Raw genomic sequence first — 26,920 nt, 5'->3', positions numbered from 1 at the left:
GAAAAGTTTGGACTTTTATTTTGCTCAATTTTGACACTAGGATTTTTAACTATCAGTGCTATTGTGTTTACAGCTTTCAAGGTTTCAGAGTTCAAAGGTTATCTATTAACATGTAGAGTGAGGCTACACTTATGTGAAGACTCAATTTGGTTTCACTTGTTCATAGTTTCTTTGTTTTGTAGCAGTGCCCGAAGTCATTTGTTTTGGTAAGTTAAATGAAGTTTCTTGTTTAGGAAGAGTGTGTCTATGGACTGTATTTTGGTATGTGACTATAAGACTTTAAAAAATATTTTAAAGAAAGATATTCATCTTCCCTGAGAAAAGGAACTCTAGTACTAGAAGTGATCAATATCAGTGTACTTGAGTGAGGGAAAAAAAAAAAGAGTTCTGGCTTAAGAATCTACTTCTGGAACTGCTAATTAATTAAGTGTGAGTAAGTAATTGGTTCACTTCCTTTTTAAAAAAGACTAACCAGACCATATGTGGGGTTAGTAGTTATATATAAAATGACAGCAAAACATCACACTTGGCAAATTCTTCCCCTTTGCTGAGAAACTGTCTCTCAAGTTCCATTTCCTACTTATTAAGGATTGCACTGCTCACCAGTGGAGCATTTATGTAGGGCTTTTTTTGTCCTGATTTATTAAAAATATACTTCAAGGGCCTTTCTTGATATGTTTTAAGTTTTTCCATTTTGGACACACCAAAGGCCAATAAAAAAAACACAACAAAACAAACTTGGCTATTTTGTGGTGACTTAACATAGCACCCTTTACTTTTGCATTCGTTTGCATCTTGGGGCAGAGAACTTGGTGGATATGATTGTTGCTTCTTTGGTTCCTCCTTGGGGCTTACTTAAAATGGGGGAATATCACTGGCCTTCGGAATCATAACCTTTTCTTTTTTAGTGAGCAAATAAAAACAATAGCTGCGAAACGCTTTCAATTAAGGGGAGGGGGAAGGCTAGTTTTTTTTTTTTTCCCTCCAGTTTTAAGCCTGGTTTCATCCACGTGGATTTCTATCAAAGCCAAGTGGATTCTTGGCATCTAGGCCAAGTTTAGAAACCTCAAGTTATAGCAGCGCAAGCTCAGCCCTTTCAGAAAAATAGGAACAACTAAAAGTAGCTTTACGGAGATACTAATTTAAAAAATATTTTAATCATCTTATCGACCTTTCTCATGCTTGAAGAAAATTTGAAAAAATGTTGTTTGCGCACAGTTGCCTTCTAACCTACCCAAATGGGGGTAAAGGCTTTTCGTTTGTTGGTAATGCAGGATGACCCAGGAGTTCGGGCGACCAGCCCCTCCCCTCGCCTGGGCACACCTTGCATGGGAGGGGGAAGCGGCGAGGCAGAGGCCTGGAACTGCGCTTGCGCACTGCCCTCGTGGCCCCCTCCCCGCGTACCTGTCACTGGAACCGCCGGGGCGCGCGCGGGCCACGTGAAGCCGGATGGCGGCAGGCGGGGGGTGTGGGGGTGGTGGAAGGCGCGCGCGTGCGCGGGAGTGGCAGGGCGAGAACAGGGAGTGCGCGCGCTCGGCCGCTCGCTCGCGTCCGGGAGGCGGAGGTCCGTGGCGGTGGGCGGGGCAGGGGCGCGCCTGCGCAGATCACGTGGATGTGGGGGCGTGGCAGAGGGCGTGGCCGGGCGGCCGGTGAAGGCAGGAGGCGGGGCGTCTCCGAGCGGCCAGGCCGAGGGAGGGCGCAACAGCTGCTCCTTGAGCACTTTCTGACCGAACAGTCCCCCTGCGCCTGACGCGCCGCGCCCCGGCGGCTCTAGGGACCCCCCGCGCCTGCACTGTCCTCGCGCAGACGAGTAGGGGGCGCCCGCGCCTTTGACCCCCGTGAGCACCCCCGCCCCGCTCACCTTAGCCCCGCGCCTGAGGTGAGCCCGGCCCCCAAATCCTCCAGGCGGGGGTGGGGGTGGGGGACGCTCCTTTTGGGGGGGACTTCAAGGCGCGAAGCCCCGAGGCGCCCTGGGGGATGGCCTCGCCTCTCGCGCAGTGGCCCCAAGTCTCTTTTGGGGGGCCGGTGCGGGCGCGGAATCCGGGAGGTGTCCGCACAAAAGGCCGAGAGAAACTCCCCGTCGCCTCCCCTCCCTCTTGCCTTCCCCGCCCCCTCCCCTCCTCGCCTGCTCCCTCCTCATTCAAACCTCGGCTCGCTCGTGTGGTGTCAGTTCAGTCCCGGCCGCCGCCGAGCGAGGAAATGGCTGAGGAGCCGGAGCCGCAGGTAAAGGGGGCGCGCCCCCCGCCCCCGCGGGACCCCAGGGGGCTCCTCGTCTCGCCCCTCCGGCGTCCCCGGAGCCCGCCCTCGAGTTTCCCGTGCTCGTTATCTCGTCCCCTCCCCGGACGGTTCCCCCGCCCCGCCGGCCCCCCCCCCCACCGTTCCTACTCTCTATTTCGCTCCTCTAGGGCGCCCCCTCCCCTCCTGGCTTCTGAGCGATTCCACTGGCGAGAAGGTGTCGGGCGAGCCCCCGGTGTGCACAGACTGTGTTTGACCATCACACTTACTCTGGGAAACAGTCTAGATGGCTTGGGGGCGGAGAAGTGCCCCCTTCCCTGGGTCGGGAGCCAGGGGCCCGCCGGAGGGAGCTCGGGGGCTGCGTGGGGGGCTGTTTCTGAAAAGTTGGGTGGCTCCGCCGGGCAGGTCTCCCCGTTTGCCAACTCTGCCGTGGGGCGCGGGCGGAGGGGAGCGGGCCGGCGCGGGGTCCCCTGCTATGGCCCGAGAGGGGCCGGGGCAAGTTGGAAACAGCCAAAACAATGCGTCCTAACAGGCATCCCCCGCAAACAATGGCCGGGACCGTCCGCACGGGCCGGGCGGAGGGCGCGTCTACAGGGGCCAAGGGAGGGGCTTGGCCTCGCCGCGGACCCGGCCGCGCACCCCAGCCAGCCCTCCGGGCGCCCCCAAATCCGTCCCCGGGAGTCCCGGTCCTCTGCCCACCCCTGAGCAGGCGGTGCACCGGGCTGCGTTTCCTGGATGTGTGATGAGGGGTTTTTTTTCCCCCCCTTTAATTTTAAAATATTTTTTTAACTTTTTTTTTAATAACCCTTAAATGCTTTAAGAATATATCACTCAATTCTAGTGGGAGACGCAAAGCCAGCTGGAAGCAGAACTAGGAACTCTAAAGGGCAGGAGGGATTGAAATGTTAGCCTAAAAGTGTTTCTTTTTTTTTTTAAAAGGGAAGTTTCTGCCAGGAGGCGCTGAGTGGCGAGACCGCTCAGTTTCAGATGTAGAGCCCTCTTCACTCTTGATTTGGCCCCAAAATGCGAGCCGCACGGGATGGGGAGGGAGAGGGGGAGGAGGGCGCTGCTGGGGGCCCTGGGAGGCTGGATTTGGGATGGCCCGGGCGGTCTTGCTCCGAGGGGGCCAGACCAGGCCTGCGGGGTGCGCAGGCCGCGGTACCTGCGCCCCGGGGATCGGAATAGAAGTTCAAGTCCCGGGTTGGAGCCCACATTTTAGGATTCAGGGTAGGGCCACCGAGGACGGGAAGCCGCATTCTTGGGCGGGTGGGTGGGGGTGGGGTGGGTGGGGGGAGGCAGTTTCCCCCCAGGGCTTATTAAAGAGAGCAGGAGAGGGCCACCAGTGGCCACTTCTGGGACCCCAAGCAGCTTGTTCACACTTGGAGCAGTGTAAACTTTTTTTTCTCTCATTTTGTTGCTTTTTCCAAGAAAAGGATAGTCACTTCAGAGTTTGAGGCTTTGCTGTGTTGTTCCCCTTTGAAATTCCTTGAGCCTCAATTTATCTTTCTGGATCAGCCTATAGGGCTTGGAGCGTTAAGCTTGAACATTCCTTCACGTGTATTAAAGACAGGCGGGTGCAGTGGTTCTTTGGTCGGTCTGGGGGTCCTATGTTATTGACCGCCGTGCAAACGAGCAGGTTTCCTAGTTTTCTAGATCGTTTGGAATCATTAAGGTGTATGTTTTAAGAAGCCTAGGTCTGATTTAGTTCAGGTTGATTCAATTATGTCTTCATCGCTTTTGAGTTGGTTGAATGAGTTGACATGAGATTAAGCCCAACAAAAGAAAAGGCAGGGTAACAGCAGCTGCCAGCCAGGCCTGGCCACTAGGTAGGGGTCCTTAGGGGGCCTGTACCTTCTCTTTTGTATGTGTCAAGAAGTACATTTAAAATGTTTTCGACTGTACTTTTTCCCCCCTGGAATGGATGGACCGTCTTGATTGATAGCAAATAAGACTTAAAATAGTGAATTTTGTAATACTTTGAGAATGAGTAATAGATCTAGATTTTCTAAAAAGTCTTTAGCGCAGTAGTGACAAGTGTAGAGCAATAACCTAATTGCTTTTTGTCTGAAAAGTGTAACAGTCAAACCACTAGTTTGTGCTTGCTTAGTTAATGTGTGCTAAGAACTTTTAAGGTGTGTCCTTAATGGTAGATGACTTTTTCTGAGAAGTCCTGTTTATTTTAGATACTGTTTTGTTTAGTATTCTAAAGACTGTAGTAGTGCGTGTGCGTGTGTGTGTGTGTGTGTGTGTGTGTTTAATCCTGGTGTTTTAGTGGAAGTCGACCCCCACCCCACATTGCTGCCATTTTAAATCAGTTATATAAATCCTGAATTCCAGAGGTAGGGACTTATTTAAAAATTCAGTTGTCAATAGCTACAGGCCAAATTTATCATTTATTTGGCTTGTTTGGTAGAATAGGGTTAATAATCCGATTGTTTGGAATTTTAATTATTTGGCGAGACGAGGGAGGCTGCTCCTTTAGAATTGCACATTGATTTTGCATGCTGGAGGAGGGAGTAGGGGAAGATTATGACTTTTCTAGGTAAAGGACACAGACTTTTTTCTTTCGTGTCCAACTTCTTTCAGTCCTTTTATCTTCACAACACCGTCGAACACTGCCGTTTGACCTTTGCTGTGTGTTTTTAATAACTTGTGAGATCGAAGTTTAGTAGTTGTCTTGGGTTCATATTATTCCCTTTCACTTCTTAATCAAAAAAAGGAACTAATACACCACTCAGATAAAACTTGTAGAAAATGTTTTGCTCCTTTGTCCTGAAGAATCGATTTAGATAACAGCTTGGTTGTTTTTTTTTTTTTCCAAGTAGGGGAGGAAGAGGGAGGGGTGAAGGTTTTGACTTTCCCAGTAAAGGTTTAAGGTGGAGGTCGGTCTGCGTTCTCTTAATAATCCTCCATTTTTGGCAGTGGAACTTCAGGGAGAAATAGCAGCCCCTGTTTTAATAAAAACCCCTTCCAGTGGTCCTTTTCAAGAGGAAATCTGGAAATAAGACTCAGTCATCAAGTCACTTACAAACTGATGAAATAATTAAGGAATATAATGGCCTGGCAAGGACAGAGTCCCTCTGTCTCCTCATTTCAGATAAATGCTAATCACTTCTCTCTCTTTTAACAACATTTATGATGAAATGGCCTGTTTTTGCCACAGCAGGGTTGCTTTGCCAACCCAGAGCACTCTTAATTCTGATACGCTTGATTAGAGCCTCAGGGGTCCCAAAAGATGTGCTGTTTTCCCACTTTGTAAAATTACATTCTTTTCTCACAGTTGTCGCAAACATGATATTGGTTGATAAGAACTTTTGAGTAGTTTTAATGATTCTTTACTGCTTACAGTCTACTACTTTAAAAAAAAGATAGACTTTTATCTCTCTTAAGACTATAAATGATTGGACCTTTTTTACATTTTACATGAAGCTTTGTTTCCATTTGCTCAAAAAAAAAAAAAAAAAGAAAAGTCAATTCAGATCATTCCAGCTCACAGATGCCACTATGGCCTGTAAGCGTTTTCTAGCTTGCTGGGTATGACTTGTTTTAAATGGTTCATTTCTAATTTCAGTTTAATTGTGTAATAGTGTGTTTAATAGATGAATTGGAAAGGTGAAGTCAAAGAACTGAACAATGGCTATGTATTTTCAAGCTTCAGAATTACACAGTAAGAATGAAACACATGAGACAGTTGGATAAACTGAGTATTCATTCCTGTAGAATAAAATAAATGTAAGGAGATTTTAAGTTAAATGACTTTATTTGGAATATACTGAGTAGTTTTCAAATTGCTGAGGTGTGCTGCAGAATAAAAAAAAAACTGGAAGGTATTTACAGAACAGCCACTGAAGTGGAATTAGAGGAATCCAATCATATTAAATACTCTAAATAGTGAAGAGTTTAGTTACAGCATGTAAATGAAAGTCGTGACAGTGGAAGAGTCTTGATTTGTATGCCTCATCTTCAGATCTTTGGGGGAGGGGTGCTGACTAGTTTAAATGCACGTGGAAGAAAGAATGAGTTGCACAAAGACAGCAGGAAATTTCTTAAATCTGCGGGAGGGAAGCTTGATCATCATAGCTGAATGGCCTCATTTGGGGCAGTATAAAACCTTCTGAAATGTTGGTGAAATGTTGACTTTTGGCAGTAAGGTGATCTGGATTATTTTTCTCCAACCGATACTATGGTTAGGCAAATTTGCAGTGGTATGTAGGGCAAAGGATTGGGAATTGAGACCATGAGGGCAGATAGAAATCTGACTTTGAGGAAGTGGGAGGACAGGGACCATCCTTTCCTAAAATCGGCAGCTATTGATAAGTAAGCTCAATTCTTGTATAAATCTATCTTCCCAGTAAATAGAGGGGCAGCCCCTGTCAGCCAGGTGCCACCACACGTTGCTCATTTATGCTTCGGGCTGGAATGCTCATTAGAACACTTTATATTTGAACATTTGTTGACGGACTCTTCTGAACATCCCCATAACTTCCTGCCCAGGGTAACAACATAACTGAGTTACTGGAAATTTGGGGCCAGTTTGGTAATTTTGTGATAAAGTTGAGAAATAAAATTACTAAACCCGAAAAGACAGCTTAATAAGTTGTATGAGAGAATTAGTTTAATTCTTTACCCTTTGTCCTCGAGCTTTACCAGAGTTGCTCTTGGCCTGTACGGCCCTCCACTTGCTATGGGAGAGCAATCGTGGAGTGAGCTGCTAGTTTTTTAACGGGTTCGTGTAATGTTTTTTGTGTTGGTGTTCATTAGTTTCTAGTGTGTCGGGGAACCTTCTGAATTTAAAATATAGTTCTATGGACTGGAAATTGAGAGTCCACATATGTATTGTTCCTGAGTCAGCATTAGGAAGAACACTTGTTTTTATATTTCCTACCTGTAACAAATCAGGATAACCTCAGAACAGTTCAGTTATACCAGAAGAAGTGTTTTTGTGTTTTTTAAATTAGTGGATAAGTTCTTTTCAGTTCAGTATATAAGTCTACTGAGCAGTGATTGTATTAATTGAAGGGAGACTTTTTTTTCTTATTTTTGAGAGCAAATAGGTGATTTGAAAGAGCCAGACATACAGCTTTAGTATTTACTCAACAGAGATGGGGAGGGGAATATTTAAATGTGGCTAAAGAAAGATCTCATGCCTTAAAAGGCATTGCCCTTGTTTACATATAATCTGAAGTTGGTTAAATTGGCTATAATTAAGAACATTCACCATTAGGCACTGTGGAAAAAGAGGTGTAGTTGTGTAGGGTAATGGGTAATATGATGGTTATAGTGATTTGTATATCTGTGTGTGTTATATACACACAGATATACATATACACACTTGTGTGTGTGTGTGTGTGTGTGTGTGTGTGTGTGTGCAGTGTTTTCTTTGTAGAGAGTTAAAGAATACAGGTAGTTTTTGTTTTTTTTTTTAGTTTGTTGAAATCTCTCTGAAGTTAGTCCTGTCCAAAATCTTTGCAAAATACTTAAGGTAGTACTGGTTAAGTGGTAATAATAGAAACTCACGATAGCAGTGTGCTTAATCTTGCTTAAGTAAAAATTAAAACAATTAATTTCCCTTATAATTCTTTTTTTCACGTCAAGATGGAATTTTTAAAAGCCAGTTTACAGGCCACAGTATCTGTTAATATTGATAATACTAAAACTAAAAATATGTGGTGTTTTAAGTTCATATTAAGATCGTTTATCAAGCTTAATTAATTTAGGAGGAATCAGGCAGAGTTCTTAATCATGACGCTGAAATATGCTAGTAGGAATATATTTTTATCCTACTTCGATCTCTAATCCCATGTAGCACCGAGCACCTACACAGAATTTCAAGAAAATGAGCCTTTATCCCATCGGATCTTCGCAAGCCTTGCCTTTGAACAATCATTTGCTTTCGAATAGATTGTAATGTTGAATGTAAACTTCGAATATTTTAGTCTTTCTCTCTCGCTTAACTTTTAAACATCTTTCCACAGCTATGTTGGGGAAGTTGGGTTGGCCATCTGTTCAGTGGGTGTGACCTTGGTGATTTCCTTGCAATAGTGTTGAAGGATTTAAAGTTGTAGGTTTTGATTGCTACTGTAGATTACTTTGTAGAGTTCTCTTCACTTGTCAGATTAAGGAAAAAATAGTATGTGCAAAATAGAGAAGGGAAACCTATAGAAAAACTGGCAGTTTCCTAACCACATCTTGGAGATAATTTTGAAGTTTAAAGGATACAAATGAATTGGCCGGAGACTAGTAGTTTGTTTAGACTGAATGTTTTAGTGATCATTTATTTGGACGCTTAGGTAACTTGGGTGGTGGTAGGGAGAGTAGATTTGTAGGAATACTGCAAATTACTTGACTATAAATAGAATTTTTAAGTGTGTTTGACAGGTTTTGAGGGCCTTGAATACCTTATTGCTCCATAATATGGTAATAAATATTCCATGCCAAGACATGTCAGATAACCTGTTCAGCCGAGGTAGGGATGTGGGGTCTCTAAAGGTGACAGTTTGAGTACAGCTGTACATTAAGAACAGTATTTCCAAATTAACATTGTCAGCAAGGTGGCATTCACCTCTGATTTACTGTGCTTAAGCACAAATTATGGTGCTTTTCATTAAGCATTGTATACTGGGTAGTATCAATATTTGCTCATTTCAAGGTCGATAGGTATTGGCAGAATTCATAGTAAATTTACTCACAGATGAATATCTGCTTTAAAAAGAGATAAATGACCTAAAGAACACCAGACTTATATTTCAGGTGGTTGTAGCAGTTATGGCTTCTATTCTTTTCAAAGCTTATGTTGTGGTGAATTAGAAAAAAGTATCTACTTAAGTGATCACAATATAAATTAAACCCTAGTATTCGCTCAAAATATTAGGTTATACTGAATAACCTCTTGCCTTAGGTGCCTTAGGTGTGTCTGGCTGATGGTCAAGTGCTGTCATTAACCTGAGTAAAGGTTAAGAAAACTTGTTTTAGACGTTGAAAAACATTTTTGCTGAGCGCCTTTCAATAAGCTGAGTGTGTTCAGAATGCTCACTTTTCTTCAAACTAAAAGCAGTTAGACTGTAGGTGTTGGTTTATAACGTCTTCCCTACCCCCTCCATCTCCAGTTCTTTGTCGAGACAGACAATTCACTTTATCAGCAGTGCCATTGGCGTACTGTTGGCGTCCGTGTGCTCCATACATGGAAACGCCGAAAGTGCTGGGGAGCCTGTGTGTGCACACTTCCCTCAGTTGGAATGGTGATATGTTGCTGTTACCAGTAATTAGGTTACGATGTCTGGTTTCCTTAAGTTCTGTTACTATTAAAGTCTTTATTATTACAGGCACTCTATAAAGATTTTTGTTGAGCAGACTGAGTGTAGTTATTGATGTATAGTTTAAGGAAGTGTTTTGTCTGCATTTAGTTTTCTAAGTCGAGTTGAGGGTATTTGCTTAGAGAGATGTCCCTAGCAGGCCCTGCATTTTGGGTTTGGTAGGTCAATAAGGAGAGTGGTTATAAAGCCAAGTGATGCAGTTTTGCTTCTACTAGTTAACTTTATGGTATGATTATATATGATTCATTTTTTATTATACTCTTAACATTGCAGAAAATGGCAATTAGATGGCAGCCTCAGATAGCTGTGTAGAAGTCTTGATGAACGTTCAAGTTAATTTTAATATCAAGTCAGTTACGGTTGGTGACTGTGGCCAAAAATGCACGTACTCATTCTCTACCTGTACTGATTACGTGGTGTTTATTGAGAGCCTCACCCTGTGCCAGGGACCCTTTCTAGGCACTGGGGGGCAGCAGTGAGCCAGGCCGACAGGATCTCTGCCCCTGGGATCTTACTTTAAAGGGAGTGGCCCATAGTTTTCGTATCTTTTGGGAGAATGGTAAGGATTGCTTGTGACCCTAGTGCTGGGGACAGCTGGGCACAGTTAATGACCATCAGAATCTGTCCCAGAAACTTCCCTGGAGGAAGAAGTCCTTGGGTTTTGCCTGGGAGGGTCTTCTTCCCCAGCTGACTGCACCCCAAGATTCCCTGGCCTGGGACATCCTTCCCTCCCTCCTGTTCACCCTCTTGGGCAAAACTGAAGCTCTTCTTTCTCCGAAGGTTTTTCCCACTACCCTCCTTTACCAATCCTTTAGGTCTTGTGTTGGAAGCTGATGATGACTTACTTAACCCAGATATTTAACATTTCAGAGATAGAGTTGAAACTAAATTGTCTTTCTAAGACAGGAATTTCCAGTATATGCTGTTACCCAATGTGGGAAATAATAGGGATGTACCCACATCATGTTTGATCCAGATACTGAGTTTAGGATTGGTGTCTTTTGGGGAAAGATCATTTATAGAAAAGTGGAGTTCCCCCAAACTTAAAAATGTCACAGACTAGTCAAATTTCTTATAAAAAAAAAAATTATGTTGAGGTCTGACCTGGGGGACTTTGATTTTGCCAAATTAGGACATTAAAAAAAAAAAAGCCTGCAATTGCCACTCTTTTGTTTTATGAAAAGGGTATTTTGGCATCAAAAAGTAGAAAGGACCTCAAATAAAGGACAATCTTTATTCAGATTGGAATTAATTCACATAGCTTTGTGTAGAGCTCATTGAGCAGTTTTTCTCTTTCTCATTCAACTGTTGGTCAGTGAAAACAGTGTTGTCGGGTTTGAGAACTGCTTTTCTAGAGTGTGTGCTGTTACTTTCTTCAGTTAAAATATTACCTGGGACACTAGCACTCAGTAAATATTTGTTGAATGAGTAAGTGACTACACAGAAACCCGAATTATCAATCACAGATCCAAATATCATTTAACATCTTGATTAGCATAATCATTAAATATTCTTTTGAGTATGTCTATCCATAAATGTAGATCTAACCCCAGGACCACAGAGTTTTGGAACCTGGCAAGTGGTCCTGTAATTTAACCACCCTCATTAAGTAGACAGAGAAAGGTGAGGTATGTAGTGGTGCCAGCTTTAAGGTTGTGGCTTGGCCAGGACTGGAACTCAGGTCTCTGGAGTGTTCTGTTCTGTCCTACCCAGCAGCTGGTAGCCAGCCCATGTGTTTATCCTCCACTGTGATTGCAATAAAAGACTAAGAAATTAAGATAAAACACTTTAGTCCATTCTTTCTGTACCCTAAACTTTGATCTGCAGTCTTATTTAGAAAAGCTTAATGTTAAAGATCTAGTTTACTCAAAACTAAAGATAACAGGGAGTATGAGAATTTTCTTTCTCTGAGCGTAAAGAGTGGAAGAAATGTTTCCTCCTCCTCTGAGCCTACAGGCCCTTCCTTGCTCTTTGAGGAAGTGGAGAGAAGGAAAGTTGTGTGTGTTTTTTTAATATAACGTTGACTGTGGTGGGAATAGTTTGCATGTCTTTTTGTTTTCTTGGGTAGAATTAACTGACTTCAGTTAAAGGAGTTGGGACTATTTAAAAACAATTCCTGTGCTTGCTGTAAAGGTGGAGGGTGTTGGCTTTAGAGGTTGATTCTTCTGCAAGAGTGAAAATTAGCTTCTAGATCGGACCCTGTAGAGTTAAATCAACTCATGCATTTTTTACCTGGTCAGTGTATATGTGAAAGGTGGATTAGAAATGAGAGGATCTATTTTCTGATGAAACACTAAGCCACGTTGAACCAGCTATGTTGAGGATTTTATTTTAAATGTGTACATTCACAGAGTAGCTTTGTGTATATTTGTTGTTTGGACAAGGAAGCCCTACCCTGCCTGACGCTGTTAAAAGCAAACTGGGATTTGGGCAGTGGAATGAAGGCCAGAATATCCAGTGAACCAAAATACATCAATATCAAGGTTCTGCTTTGCCAGGAGGAGCAGCGGTTCTGAGGTGTGTTTCTTGAATGGGGATTTTAGGAAAGGGTCCCATTTTCTTGTGCTTATGTTGTTGACTTATGTATGGGTAATCTTTGAATGTGCTTTTAGGCATTTGTGTTTCTTGTATGATTTGTCTGTAAGACAGTTTGAAACTCTGGCTTTTGAAATTTTACCTAAAGTGCTTTTATTGTTATTTTTTACAATTCTTATAGTCTCTATACTTATACAGGTTGTTTGTAAGGATACACATGTGCATTTTAATGGCAGTTAAAACGAACTCAGCTGAAATTGACAATTTCTGTCCTGAAACTTTACATTTTAGATGTAAATCATTAAAGCACCAGGTTTTCAGTTTAACTGCATGAATTTCTGGCAGTTTGATAAGGGTACTGACTGGATAAAATGCTAATGATTTAATTAACGAGCACTTTAACAGGATGCGCTGTGTTAGTTAAAAGTGAAGCAGCTGAATTAGGTACATTCTGTGCTTCGTGGGAAGGACCACTGTGAGTCATCGGCCAGCCTTCTCTTTTCTCTGACTGGAGCTATAGCCGTTTCTATTTTTTTTTCCTCTAGGTTTTGGAAATCCCTTGTCTCCAGGTTGCTGGAATTGACTTCTTGCTCAACTGAATCACTCACTTGATGAAGACAAAGAGAACTAATGCTTTGTGCTGACTCACCTCTGAATCCAAGCACTGGGGAGTCTGTCTGCCTGGTTTGTGGAAAGATCCAGTGATTGTTTTTATCACTAAGCTTCCTGAGACTTCTGAAGATAAGAAGTCAGAGGAATATACACTTTCTTTTGAATTTTTATAACATACTTGCTCTAGTTTTGAAGCCTCGGGCTGCTGGGCGTGTGAGTGACAAGTCTTTACAAGTGGCCTTATTCCAACTCCAGAGATTCCTCACCCAGATTCTAATTTTATATACAATCCTCAAGAGACAGGAAACATGCCAACTCAATCCCTCTTGATGTATATGGATGGACCAGAAGTTATTGGCAATTCTCTTGGCACCCAAATGGAGATCGATGATGCCATGACAATAAAAGGGACCGCTGCTGTTCCTTTCAGAGCCACACAGGAGAAAAACATAATCCAAATAGAAGGGTATATGCCCTTGGACTGCATGTTTTGCAGTCAGACCTTCACACATTCGGAAGACCTCAATAAACACGTCTTAATGCAACATCGGCCTATCCTCTGTGAGCCCGCCGTTCTGCGTGTTGAAGCAGAGTATCTGAGTCCTCTTGATAAAGTTCAGGTGAGAACAGAACCTCCAAAGGATAAGAATTGCAAGGAAAACGAAGAACTTTGCTGTGAAGTGTGTGGGCAGACGTTTCGAGCCGCCTTCGACGTTGAGATCCACATGAAGAAACACAAGGACTCTTTCACTTACGGGTGTAATGTGTGTGGCAGAAGATTCAAGGAGCCCTGGTTTCTGAAGAATCACATGCGAACGCACACTGGCAAATCGGGGGCCAAGAGCAGACCACAGCCAGGCCTGGAGAGCCCGGTGACCATCAACGAGGTGGTGCAGGAGCACGCGGCTGAGAGCGTCTCATCTCCTTACAAGATCTGCATGGTTTGTGGCTTTCTGTTTCCAAATAAAGAAAGTCTCATTGATCACAGGAAGATGCACACCAAAGACACTGCTTCCGGTACCCGCAGCTCACAGACAGACACGCAGCAGGAGGGAATGCCGTCTCCGGGGGAAGAGTTGCTGCAGTTCTTAAACCTAAGACCCAGGTCTCACCCTGAGGTCGCGAAGAAGCCGGCCAAATGGATACCTCAGCTGGACCCGTTCACCACCTACCAGGCCTGGCAGCTGGCCACCAAAGGGAAGGTCGCTGTGTGCCGAGAGGTGAAGGAGCAGCCGGGCCAGGAGGGGAGCACCGACAACGATGAGTCCTGTTCAGACAAAGAAGAGCTGGGGGAAATTTGGAACGCGAATAAAAGCCATCCCGAAGGTTCTGGAAAGTCCAAGACAAGTAAAAGCGGTTGTCCAGGTCTCTCACAAGATAAGGAGAAGCCCAGACACCCCGCCGGTGAAGTGCCTTCCGTGGACGCAGACCCCAAGTTAGCCAGTAACAAAGAGAAGCCGACGCATTGCTCCGAGTGTGGCAAAGCCTTCAGAACCTACCACCAGCTGGTCCTGCACTCCCGGGTGCACAAGAAGGACCGTAGGGCTGATGCCGAGTCGCCGCCCATGTCAGTGGACGGCAGGCAGCCGAGCACCTGTTCTCCGGACCTGCCCCCGACCCTGGAGGAGAACGGAGCCATCGATCGAGAAGGTGGCTCTGAAGACGGGTCCGAGGATGGGCTTCCAGAAGGGCTCCACCTGGGTAAGCTGCTGGGTGGTGCACTGTCCCTCCTCTGCTCAGTGCCAGAGGACACTAGCCGGTTATCAGGGTGGGGAGGTGGGTTTGAGTGCCGGCTGTTTCTGGTGTCATCCCCCTGTTGTAAGTCCCTTAGCCTCTCGGGGCCTTCACTTTCTCATTTCTGTAACAGTAGGGTGGAGTTATAAGGCTTATCGAGGTTTCTTCCTGTTCTAAGAGTGATGTGATTTCATACTTTGCTAACAGGAGACACACATTATTTTATTTTTTTTAAACCAATCTTTTAAATTAATTAATTAATTTTTGGCTGCGTTGGATCTTCGTTGGGTCTTCGTTGCTGTGCGCGGGCTTTCTCTAGTTGGGCCAGCGGAGGCTACTCTTGGTTGCGGTGCGCGGGCTTCTCATCACAGTGGCTTCTCTTGTTGCGGAGCATGGGCTCTAGGCGCGCGGGCTCAGTAGTTGTGGCTCGTGGGCTCTAGAGCGCAGGTTCAGTAGCTGTGGTTCGCGGGCTTAGCTGCTCCGCGGCATGTGGGATCTTCCTGAACCGGGGCTCGAACCCATGTCCCCTGCGTTGGCAGGCAGATTCTTAACCACTGTGCCATCAGGGAAGTCCCAGGACACACATGATTTTACCTTGTGCATCGGCGCTGCTTCGCTGGGGCAGTTTTGCCCCCAGTGGACATCTGGCACTGTCTGGAGACAGTTTTGGTCGTCACCACTGTGTTGGTGTGTGTGCCGCTGACACCCAGTAAGTGGAGGCCTGGGATGCACTACACATCCTCCCAGGCACAGGGCAGGCCCCCCCCCCCCCACCCGTACCAGTAGTGTCAGAGTTGAGAGATGCTGGCCTTCCCTTACAGTTTCCCAGCATTTCTGATCTTAATCTATAAAAACAAGTTATCCTTATATGCAGTGCACTTCCCTTTCTGTCAAGGGCCAGCTTTCACACGTTTATTCCAGACGGATATCTGTGGGCACAGATCAGTACTGGGAATGGTTGTCAATCAGAGAAAGAGTATTAGGCCATTTGGTGCTGCCTGGTCCCCTATCCTTTGTGTCTGGGGGCAAGTATTCATTCATAGCTCATTCACTGAAACAATTTGTAAAGTAAAGAGAATGTGAACACACCAAAGATGATGTAAAGATCTCACTTGCTCAGTCAAAATTCTAATGTACTGATGGCATTTATGGGAAACGGAAGCCATCGCTGAGGTCCTGTTGACCTATCTCTTGAGTCCCAGTGGGCGTCATCTAGGGCGGAGGATTCCACCTGTGGTTCAGATCATGCCCGTCTTCACGTAAACCACAGCTTCTCTACCCATTTAATAATATTTTGTTTGAACAGAGGATTCTGCTGCTGGAGAACACTGAATAAACCCCTGCATAATCAACACAGGAATGATGAGATCATGAATTAGTCTTAGAGAAACGGTATCATTTACAGACTGGTCTTGGGTTTAAACATGCTGGCCTCTTGCATTGTAACTTGACAGTGTGTTGATGTCTCTAAGAACCCCGGGTGTGAGATCCAGGGTGAATGTGACCAGATAATACATCTTCTCTGAAGCTGGTGCCCAGTTCTTTTTCTGATCACAGGATGGGTGTGAGAGCAGCAGTTTTCATATCAAATATTTAGCATGTTTAGAGTTTCCTGGGAGACAGGAAACCTAGCACTTAGCATGCTTACAATCTTCATTTTTCAGAAATCTAGAAAACGCATTATGGTGTCTTAATGACATCATAAACATGACTTTAAACCAGCCCTCCAGTTTTCTAAGTGATTCCTCTTAGTGGCAGTGCTGTTTGTGGGCCTGCAGTAATGGGGAGGTAATTAGGCCTGTGAGATAGATGCCCCGGTGCCCTGAAAGAAATGAGGTAGCCGGTCACATTCTGCCAGTAGGTGGTGTGGGCAGAACTGGGTGGAAAACTTGGGCCCAGTCGGCAGGCAGATAGAATAGCCCATGATAGTTGGGAGCGCCAAGACTTGCGTTGAGTCTGGTTCTACCACTGCCTTGTTCTGTGACCCATTTCGTGTTGCTTAACCTTTCTTTGCCCTGATTTCCCTGTTTACAAAATTGGTTCATTGACCCTTGTCTTCCACCTCCCAAGGATGATTTCAACTGCCTATTTATAAAAAGTCCTCTAAAGGGCAGCACAAGCAAAATCACAGGTGGTGCTGAAGGACCAGGAACCAGGTAGATGTGGACATTTCCCAGGAACCAGGTAGATGTGGACATTTCATGCCCTTTGTGTTAGAATAAAGGCGTTTCATAACGTTTGGGATATGATGCAACATACCGTAAATCCTGACACATAGCTGGAAGTAGGAAATTGCAGTGAGGTGCAAGCCCAGCTACAGAGTTGGGTGTGATTGTCAGAAAGAGAGCTGGGCATTCTACGTTAGGGAATGGACTTTCATGAATTAATATTATGATGTGGTCTTCTAGTCTAGATTTATTTTATTGTTATGTACTATATCAGCCTGGCTTTCTTTAGATTTACTTTTAAGATCAAAAAGCAGAGTAAATAATTTATCTTTATTGTTTTCAACTTTAAGCTATAAATGGCTTTAATAATAGTTGTTCATGTAAATTATTTTTAAAAGTCTTCATGACACCTTTTTAGATCAAGGGTTGTCTCTGCTGTCTTAGAGTGTCCAGAGGTTTAGAGGTGGCTACATTGTCTTCAGGGAAGTTTAGGGGTGACAGATTTTATAGTCCTGTCTTTTTTTTTTTGGGCTGTGCCTCGTTCCCCGACTAGGGATTGAACCTGGGCCCTCGGCAGTGAAAATGTGGAGTCCTAACTACTGGACCGCCAGGGAATTCCCTATATAGTCCCGTCTTTATTGTACCTGGAGGCTCACCGTGGTTTAGTTATAAGTTGCTTTTTAAAATCAGTGAAATCTATAATCTAGACTGCGGAATGTGGAAGGAGCCAGGAAGAGGCCATTTAGTAGGGAATTACAGTTTTTCAAGGCAAAAGGACAAGTTATGCTAAATTTAAAGAGATGACCTGACTTATGTTGTAGTCATATTGTGATTTATGTAATATGATATAATTTAATAATATAAGAGGAGGTTCATCTAGAACTTACGCCCATATATGGCAAGCCGGTACTTTAACTGCAGCACGGCTGTCTGGGAGGGCTGCTGTGTCCTCCTCTCATTAGTGGCCCGCCCAGGACCTTCATTTACTCCCCTGTTCTGATCAGGCTGCAGAGAGTGAAGTTTAAAGTTCAACCCTGGGTCATTTGGGGACAGATTTTGAGTTGTCAGGTACATTTAGCCCGTGTGAGTGCTTGTGGGTAATACAACCTGCTTTCCAAAAACGTTGCTAAATTTTGACAAACTTTCCTAGGTGTTTGCCCAGGGCCAAGCTTTTTTATTTTCTGTAAAGATTAAGTTGTGCTCACTGCCCTCTAGTGGTAACTTGCTTAAGCTTAAGACAAAAAGCTTTTCCTCTGGTGGTTGGGAAAGTCGGTGGTTTGTATTGGCTTGGTTTTCTAAATTACTTATTCTGAAGAATCTGGATATTCCAGCCTGTGTGCAGGTCCAGCTTGAGTTTGCCAGGTTCTGCGTGTCTCAGACTTGTTGGGAGAGCGGACAGCTGCCCGTTGGTTTCAGTCTATTAAATGGTCCTGTGATCGAGGTAGATGAAGAACTGAATCTTACAGTGAACTCTGCTGTGCTCCGAAAAAAAACTGATGCACACTTGCTTTCATACTGCAGGCAACCTCAAAGCAACATTTGGCATGTTTTTAGCCAATACCTAATATAAAAATTATACTTTCCAAAAATGTTTCTATCAAGAATCTTTAAGTCAGCTCGCCCTGTTCACATACTTGAGCCATCTTCTTACATGAATTATTTTTGTTTCTGTTTTAAGATAAAAATGATGATGGAGGAAAAATAAAGCATCTTACATCCTCAAGAGAATGTAGTTATTGTGGGAAGTTTTTCCGTTCAAATTATTACCTCAATATTCATCTCAGAACACATACAGGTAAGGAACTTCTTAGATTTGTTTACAGCATGTATTAGTTGAGAGGATTATGATGTAGTTCTGTGTCTGATTTTTTTTGTTGTTGTTGTGTTGTTCAGATATTCTGCTAGATCCTTGGACTAGCTTAAGGATATATGTGTAGTCTGTTGATTGTTGTGAAGTTAATTTCTCCTTTATCCTAACTCTCATCTTATTAAAACCTCTTTAACATTTTTTAATGCCACAGCTCTTTCGCATTAATTTTTATGATTTAGAATGCAATGAATATATTTAACAATCATTTATTTATTTTTAAGTTTATTTTAATTAATTATTTTTGGGCCGTGCCACACGTCTTGTGGGATCTTAGTTCCCTGACCAGGGATTGAACATGTGCCCTTGGCGGTGAAAGCGCAGAGTCCTAATCACTGGACCGCCAGGGAATTCCCAATAATCTTTTCTTTAGGTTGTAGAAGCAGCTGTAACATAATGGTTTAGGAGGCTGTGTGGACTTGAATTTGCACATCTGCTCACCGGCGTACAACCTTAGGCAAATTACTTAACTCTTCTGCGCTCCCATTTTCTTAGCTGTAGAAGTGGGATAATATTCACTCCCATAGGGCTGTTATGAAGATTAAATGAGATACTTTTAAAGTGTGCTTTTTAATTTTTTAAATTAAAGACGTGTTCACATTTTCAAATATTTGGGGTAGAAAGGGCGATGAAGCAAACAACTCATGACAGATCCTGGATGTGAAGATTAATAGACAAGAAGGGAAAAGGAAAGGACCCCATTTTCTATGTCTTATTTGTTTCGATGCCTTTCATAAACTTCTGTAATAGAGTGACATTTCTTGTTTTAGGTGAAAAACCATACAAATGTGAATTTTGTGACTATGCTGCAGCCCAGAAGACCTCTCTGCGGTATCACCTGGAGAGACATCACAAGGACAAGCAGACCGATGCTGCTGCTGAAGTCAGGAACGAGGGGAAAAACCAGGAGACGGAAGATGCACTTCTAACCACTGACAGTGCGCAAACCAAAAATCAGAAAAGATGTTTTGATGGTGCCAAAGATGTTAAAGGCAGCTCACCTGCAAAGCAACTGAAGGGGATGGCCCCTGCCTTTCAGAACATTCTGGGCAGTGCTGTCCTCTTAGCAGTACACAAAGATACTCAGGATTTCAGTAAAAACGCAGCTGATGACAGTGCCGATAAACTGAGCAAAAATCCTGCCCCTGCTTATTTGGACGTGTTAAAAAAGAGACCAGCAGTTGAACCTCAGGCACACAACCTCACCTGCAGAACAGAAGTGGACGTGGCCCCTCACCCAGACGGCCGGGTGGCCCATCACGTCCAGGTCGGCCACAGAGAGAAGAAAGCAGAGGTCGATGCCAACTGTCAGGAGAAGCCCTTAAACTTATCCCTCGGGGCTTCCCACTGCTGCCCGGCAGCTTCTTTGGGTAAAAGTGTGACCACGAGTACCACCTGCCCGTTCTGCACCTTCAAGACATTTTATCCAGAGGTTCTAACGATGCACCAGAGACTGGAGCATAAGTACAACCCAGATAGCCACAGAAACTGTCGGAACAAGTCTCTGCTTCGAAGTCGACGGACCGGATGCCCCCCAGCTTTACTGGGGAAAGATGTGCCTCCCCTGTCGAATCCCTACAAGCCCAAGCCCAGGCCCGCCTTCCCAGCGCAGCCCAGACCCCTGCCGTCCGAGAAAGCAAAGCCCACCCCCCCGGGGCCCGGCAAAGCCCCTCTGACTTCAGGGATCGACTCCAGCACTTTAGCCCCCAGCAACCTGAAGTCCCACCGGCCGCCGCAGAGCCTCGGGGGGCTGGGGGCCGCGGCCCGGCAGCCGCCTTCCGAGATGTTCGCCAAAGCCAGCGCGACCCCGGCCGCGGATAAAGCCAAGCGGCTGGAGCCCAAGCCCAAGCCTCAGCCTCCTGCCGGGGCCCCGGCCCAGCCCGCCCCAGGCGGCGCCCTCAATGGCTGCAGTGACCACACCCCCAGGAATGACGGCCTCTGGGCGCCACCGGCCCGGGACTACTTCTGCGGCCGCGGCGCCGAGCCGGACGAGCCGCTCCCCAAGCGGCCAAGGGTCGGGGCCCCGGCCCGCGATGGGGACCAACCCGGCCCCCACTACCGGCGGCCCTTCGACCTCCCCAAGTTCCATGTGGTGCACGGCCTCACGTCGCTGCTGCCCCCCGAGTGCGCGTGCCCTCCGCCCACTGCGCTGCCTGCGCGGCCCCGCTTCTTGGCCACCGGCGAGGCGGATGCGGCCGTGCTGCCCGCGCAGAAGCCCTTCGCTGCGGCTGGAGCCCTGTTCCCCTGCGGCCCCGCGGGCCCCGCGGCCGGGTCGGCGCTGGAAGGTGGGTGTCCTGGAGATGGGGGCTTCCGGGAGGGCAAGACGTTCCGAGACCGGGCAGTGGTTCGGGGCCCCCAAACTCGGCCCTACAGGATGAAAGCTTATTCCCCAGTGTTTCATTTCGCTCTTTTAATTTAATTTTCTCCCTGGTTGGGAGGATGGTGAAAAGTGCTTGAGGACCCAGGAGTCTGATGTCAGGTGTCATTTACGCCCGCTCACCTGACTTCGTCACGGTCCAGTTTTCTCCTTGGCACGTGTGTGTTGCGTCCAGCGCTCCAGCCCACCCTGGGAGGTGGGAACCCGGAGGTGGGGTACTTCTGTCCATGTCTCACCACCCCTACTAGACTGTGAACTCACTCAGGGCAGAAAATGAGTTTTATAAAACTTTCGTATGCAGCCCTTGTCAGGTGCCCAGCACAGGGTGGTGCCAGGGGTGCTCAGTAAATACCCATGAGGACCCTTGATCCACCAGAGCAGAAGGCTAAGAACTGCTGGTTAAACAATCTTTTGAACAGCTTGATGTTCAGACTTACAGAACTGCACTGCCTTCTTTAGCCTTTGTTAAATAGTTAAGTGAATTGTAGAAAGCACAGTTTTTCCCTGTATTGTCCATTACGCTCATAGATACTTTGGTGTCTTTAACGCCCTTGCTAACTCATGACAGTTTCATAGAGGTGTCTGACACATACCTGTGCCTGCAAAAAAGTAGATCAGAGTGTCGTGGGGACCTGTCCCTCTTGGAAAACGTGATGAAACCACCATGCCTTCTTTTGTCGGATATAAACTCTGCAGGTTTGTCCGTCCCAAAGGGACAAATCCATTTTGAACCTCTCAGTTTGTATTTATTTCAAATTAAAGATTCTGTGTGGTGACAATGCTCTATCAAGGATGGCTTGATGCCAGTTGATCTGGTAGGGACAGCAAATTAAACAATTGCTTTCATACAGTCCAGTGACTTTTATAAAAATTCTGATGAAGATATAATTTTTGCAGCCTTTTGATTAGAAGCGTCCCCTTTTTTCCCCCTCCTCGGCACTTAAAATGGACATGAGTCATAACTGTGTCTTTACTTGAAGAGAAAAGGCTCTGTGTTGCAAGTAAATCAGTCTTTTTTTCCCTCCTCCTCCACACAGTTTTGGTTCATGATACACAAAGCTTTAAAATCCTTATGCTGCTGTTTCCTTTTAGCTTTTTAATTTTTACTGATGACCACCTAGCACTTAGATAATTTTAGCTTTAGTGACTTAAAATTCTGTGCTAAGAAATGTCCTCGTGGCATTTAAAACCATTTCACCTTGTAAGTAACTTTATAACATGTATGCATCTTATGTGTTCTGGTCATCTTGTCAGTTAGGAATTTTGAAAATTGACTTCTAACATCCCACACATTTTACCTAACTGTTGAACTTAATTCTAAATGCCCTTTTATGCTTTTTTTTTTTTTTCAATCAGGAAAAAGGCCTGTGTCCTATCAACACTTATCTAGCAGCATGCTACAGAAGAGGAACTATGAGAATTTTATTGGGAACGCACATTATCGACCAAATGACAAAAAAACTTGATTCCCTATTTTGGGGATGAAAGGTGAGCACATATAATGCATTGGTTTTACTTAATTGAAAATAAACCATCTAGCTTATCCAGTATAATAATAAAAAGTAAAATTGCTTTGAATTTGACTTTTGAAGTGTCTTAAAACAGAGTCCTCCCGGTCTCTGCATATCAGCGGCGATGATAATGGTAAAAACAACAATAGCAACTGGAAGTTACTAAGCATTTGTTTCATGCCAGGTGTTGAGTGAAGTGTTTTATCGCCATCAGCTCATTTAATCCTTCTTACAGCATCAGGTCAGGGGTTAGCCAACTGCCTACCACCTGTTTTTGTCAATAAAGTTTTATTGGCACACAGCCACATCCATTCCTTTACGTATTGTCTGTGACTGCTTGGTGCCACAGCAGCAGAGGTGGGTAATTGGGATAGGGACTTCATGGCCTGCAAAGCCGAGAATATTAACTGTCTGGCCCTTTACAGAACAAGTTTGCCGATCCCTGGGTTAGGAGGTCCTGTGCCCACTTTACAGATATGGAGACTGAGACTTGGATTATGTAACTTGCCCAGCGCCTTACTCTGCCTACTTTTGGTCGTAGGTCTGCACAGTCCAAGGCCTGTGCCCCAACCCTCCAGTTTAAGAGCTTGTTCAAAGCCTTTATAAATCCTTATCTGTTGGGGGAGGGGAGTGGGACAGAGCAAGTAGGTTTATTTCGACTTTTTGGTTCACATGGCAAATGTATCTAACGGTAGCTACCCCAAAGCCTCAGTGTTCTTGGAGTTGTACACGTGTTAGTTTAGTTACTTCCAAGTTTGGGCAGAGGGCATGATGTCTGTGTGAGAGTCACACTAGGATGCTTTTAAAAATAAATTGAATGGAAAGATTGGGGCTCATGGACCGATCTAGTTCCCTCCCAGATGACTCTTGTCCTGTCAAACCACCACCATATCCCCATGGAGCAGACTCTTGACTGAGTGCCTGCTAGATCTAGGTACAGAGATAAAGGCTCATGGACTAGGGCAGAATTTCTTCTTCTGTTTTCACTGGGACACATGGGGCCCGTCAGCCTCTGCAGCTCTACATCCTTCTCTCCCGCTCAGGTGATGCCAGTGGTGTGAGACTGGTGTCATCACAGGAATGAGATTAAATCCACTCTGCCTTAAAACCTGAAAACAGAAAATTTATAGGTTGTAAGCAATAGATTATTTGCACTGCATGTAACAGCAGATGGGAACCGTCCTGTTTATCCAGCTCCGGCCTCTTCCTGCAGCCTCTGGGCTACTCTGCTTGCATTTCTCTCTCCCCGGGAACATTCTTCCTGCACCCTCTTTGCCAAACAACCTCGTTCTGAGACTTCAGGACCAGCTCACATATCATCTCTGCAGAATGTTTGCCGGGAACTGGGGCTTCCCTGTTTGTGTTCCATCTGAGCTGTGGTTCTTACCCATTTGTGCCCATCTTACCTGTGCGTCAGGCTTCCACTCCGAGCTAAGCTGAGGAGGGGTCTCCTTCGTTCAGTGGCTGGCCCATCGCTGGGAATTTCAGCCATACAAGTCGATAGGTGTTGGCTGAACAAATATTGTTACACTCTGTGCCATGAATTTCCCTTTCATAGGGTATAAACTTCCAGAGTTTCTTATAGGTGGCAGTTGCCTTTGGCAACTGTCAGATATGAATTCTGGTTCTTGGTTAAATCATCTTCATTAAATCACTGTTAAGTATATATTAGCACCCCCTAAATAGTGCAGCTTTTATTTATTTAGACTCCTGAGACTTTGGTCACAAAATTTAATCTTAAATGGAACCCATTGCATTTCTAGATCCCTTTAGCTCTATTTATTTATTATACTTTTTTTTTTCTTTTTTAAGACTTTTGTATACTGTATTTAGTTTTATCCTAATCATCTTTAAACCTTTCCCCCTCCCCCCCTTAGGTCTTGATGGATATAAATGTGTACTCTCCATGAAATTGAATTAGTTCATCTTTTGAAAAAGCAGATGGTGAAAGCTACTGAAATAAGCTGTGATTGTACTGTACATATATAAAGAACACTACGGTTTTGTAAAGTTGTTCTGTTAACTTTTGTACCAAATAGCAATAAAAACTATAGTTGGAACAGTTGGGTTGTACACAAATGGAGACCGGACATCTCTATTTTGCCCTGAATAATATTTTTTTTAGAATTGACCAAATAAGAAGTGGAGTTTTTTTGCATACTTGAGCGCTGCTGAAAAGAAATCATTTGGGCTGGGGGGTGGGATGGGGAGAAAGTATATAACGCTTGCACCTCAGGTAAAACTGTAAATATATGTTGTAAACCTGCTTGTTTAAAACTGTGTGTATTCTTTTCTCTAATGTTGCTCATCACTTGGAGCATGTTTCTGCTACTTGTCCTCTTTCATTTAAAATGTATGTTTTTTAAAAAATTTCTCAATGATTTGTATTATGTTAAATCCTCCGCAGTCTGTTGTCTTAACAGAATTGTTAACAGAAGCATTGACTCCCTATGAATATGTGCTGCATGTACGGAGATCAGCCATTCTGAATTTGGTGCCCTTTTACTGCAAATTTCGGTATGTCATCTGAGAAAGACCCAGATCCACAGTCCTTTTCTGAGGGAATGGCATGGTTTGTGGGATTTTTAAGTGTGTGTATCTACAGGGAAACATTTCCTCTGTAGGCCAGCCACACATTCAATAAGCGTACCAAATCGTATGTGGAGTTACTTAAATTTGTTTTCTATCAAATTAATCATTTTTGTTGGACAATTCCTGGGTTTTTCTGGCATTTGCCTAAATTCATATATAAAAATATAAACACTAAATTGTACATGTGAATTATATATATATTGGAAACAATTTTAAAAGAAATGAAAGTTTTGGGGTAATTTTAGGTTTGCATTTGGAAGTCTTGGTGTGTCTGGCATTTGGGTTAACTGTGGACACACTCAGGTTAATTACAGACACGTGGATTTTGCAGGAGTGCGTGCTGGCTGAGTTTTCTGGTACTCAGGGGAGAGGTAATCTGTTTTGAGACCTCAGTTGTCTTCCCATTTTTGGTTGTTTTGAAGCAGCAGCGTTTTTCTCAGTGTACATGCAATTTGGGTTTTAATGAGAGGCTAGCCACCAGCTGGCTTACTAGATGTTTTAAACTTCTATTCTCTTAATCCGCTGTCCCATGGCTGAGTGTATTCTGCAGTACCTGGGTTTAGCGACCACAAAATTCTTCCTTAACAAAACTGTTTCAAAAGTAAATTTGCACTGTTAATTTTTCTTGCCCTGCCCTTCTCCATTAGAGCAAGGGTAATGTCCTCAAAGAATCCTGATGTTTTTTTGTTTGTTTTCATTATGCAACATGACACCTACTCGATAGAAAAGTCTTAACTCCCAGGTGAAAAGGGAGACCTGGTTTGAGATCAGTCTGCTGGCATCGTGATGAAGTGCTTTGTATCAGGAAAGTGTACACTATTTACCTTTCTTCCTGTTCACAAGCTGAGCCATATGTACATAATCTAGATTTTTGTTTTCATAGTTTTGCACTTTTATAGCCTACTTTTGAAGATTAACACATTTGCAAGATGATTGACCTGATCCTTACCTAATCCAATGAGTGTTACAGAAAGCTTGCTGTGATGATAAATATAAATCCTAAAAGGGGATACATGATAATAGAGGGCTGAAATTTAAATCTGTATTTAAAAAAAAAAAAATCACCAAATCTATTTGAAAACAAGTCAGTTCGTGTTATGCTGAAATTTTTGGGGGCTTTCAGATTTCTCCTTCTTAACCACATTTCTGAGTGCATAAAAATATCAATTTTTTTTCTTTCCACAGCCCTTGTACTCCAAAATGTGTTTTTTTTTTTTTTTGTCCATCAGTATTAACTATTGGGATACTACTGGTTTTGTGTTTTTTTTTTTTCTTTGAGACAACAGTACATATAATAGAGGTACAATCTGTTGGATTTTTGTTTATGTATTTATTTCATTCCAGTTTGATTTATTTTAATTGTTGATACTTAAGTTGTCAAACCATAGACATTACTTGTTTTATTTATGATATATTTCAGCTTAAAGTTATGTTATTATATGTGGATGTAAATATAGATTTGGTGTTTTGCAGTCTTGGGCTTTGGTCTTTATTGTGTCCCTGCTTTCTGATTTTGTTTTAACTTTTTATAAATGTAATTTTAGACATACACCATAATAGATGAATATAATGAGTCCCCATGTGCTCGTCAGCAACACTTTGCCAGTCTCTTTGTGATTCCCCACCCCTTTCCTGAGTATTTTAAAGCAAATCTTAGACATAATTTAATTTCATTCCTCAGACACTTCTAAGTATCTCTGACAGATAAGGGCTTTTCCTGATCACACCTAACTAAGCGGAAAACGATTTCTCATAACTGACCTCCATGTCTGTCTGCATTCCCTGGTTGTCTCAGAAACGTCTTCTGACAACTGGTAAGTTGCAGTCAGGATCCAAACAAGATCCACTTACTTGGTTTAGTTGATAGGTTTCTTAACCCGATTTTAATCTTAACCTTCTACCCCCGACACACACACACACACACCATGACATTTTATTTATTGAAGAAACTGGGTCATTTGTCCTGTAGAAGTTCT

At 44.1% G+C, this 26,920-nt stretch overlaps 1 protein-coding gene across 3 annotated transcripts in view; it reads left to right on the top strand.

The window, feature by feature from the left end:
• ZNF217 (zinc finger protein 217) overlaps nucleotides 1–26,358 on the top strand; it is a 28,036-nt gene extending 1,678 nt beyond the window's left edge. Inside the window, exons 1-6 of one of the 3 annotated variants that reach the window (XM_030839127.2) lie at nucleotides 1,743–1,879; nucleotides 12,629–14,396; nucleotides 18,276–18,392; nucleotides 19,235–20,749; nucleotides 22,198–22,329; nucleotides 24,230–26,358. In XM_030839127.2, coding sequence (XP_030694987.1) covers nucleotides 13,004–14,396; nucleotides 18,276–18,392; nucleotides 19,235–20,749; nucleotides 22,198–22,307 — 3,135 coding nt within the window. In that variant the 5' untranslated portion in view covers nucleotides 1,743–1,879; nucleotides 12,629–13,003 and the 3' untranslated portion in view covers nucleotides 22,308–22,329; nucleotides 24,230–26,358. Of the gene's footprint in view, nucleotides 1–1,742; nucleotides 1,880–2,183; nucleotides 2,224–12,628; nucleotides 14,397–18,275; nucleotides 18,393–19,234; nucleotides 20,750–22,197; nucleotides 22,330–24,229 lie in introns of those variants that run through there. The other 2 variants (XM_030839128.2, XM_030839126.2) reach the window with 2 other exon arrangements.
• The last annotated feature ends 562 nt before the right edge of the window (nucleotides 26,359–26,920 follow it).

The sequence above is a fragment of the Globicephala melas genome, chromosome 15 (genome assembly GCF_963455315.2).
Source record: "Globicephala melas chromosome 15, mGloMel1.2, whole genome shotgun sequence".
Classification (NCBI taxonomy): Eukaryota; Metazoa; Chordata; class Mammalia; order Artiodactyla; family Delphinidae; genus Globicephala; species Globicephala melas.
Note: the sequence above shows the minus strand (reverse complement) of the source record. Positions and strands in the feature narration are given on the sequence as shown.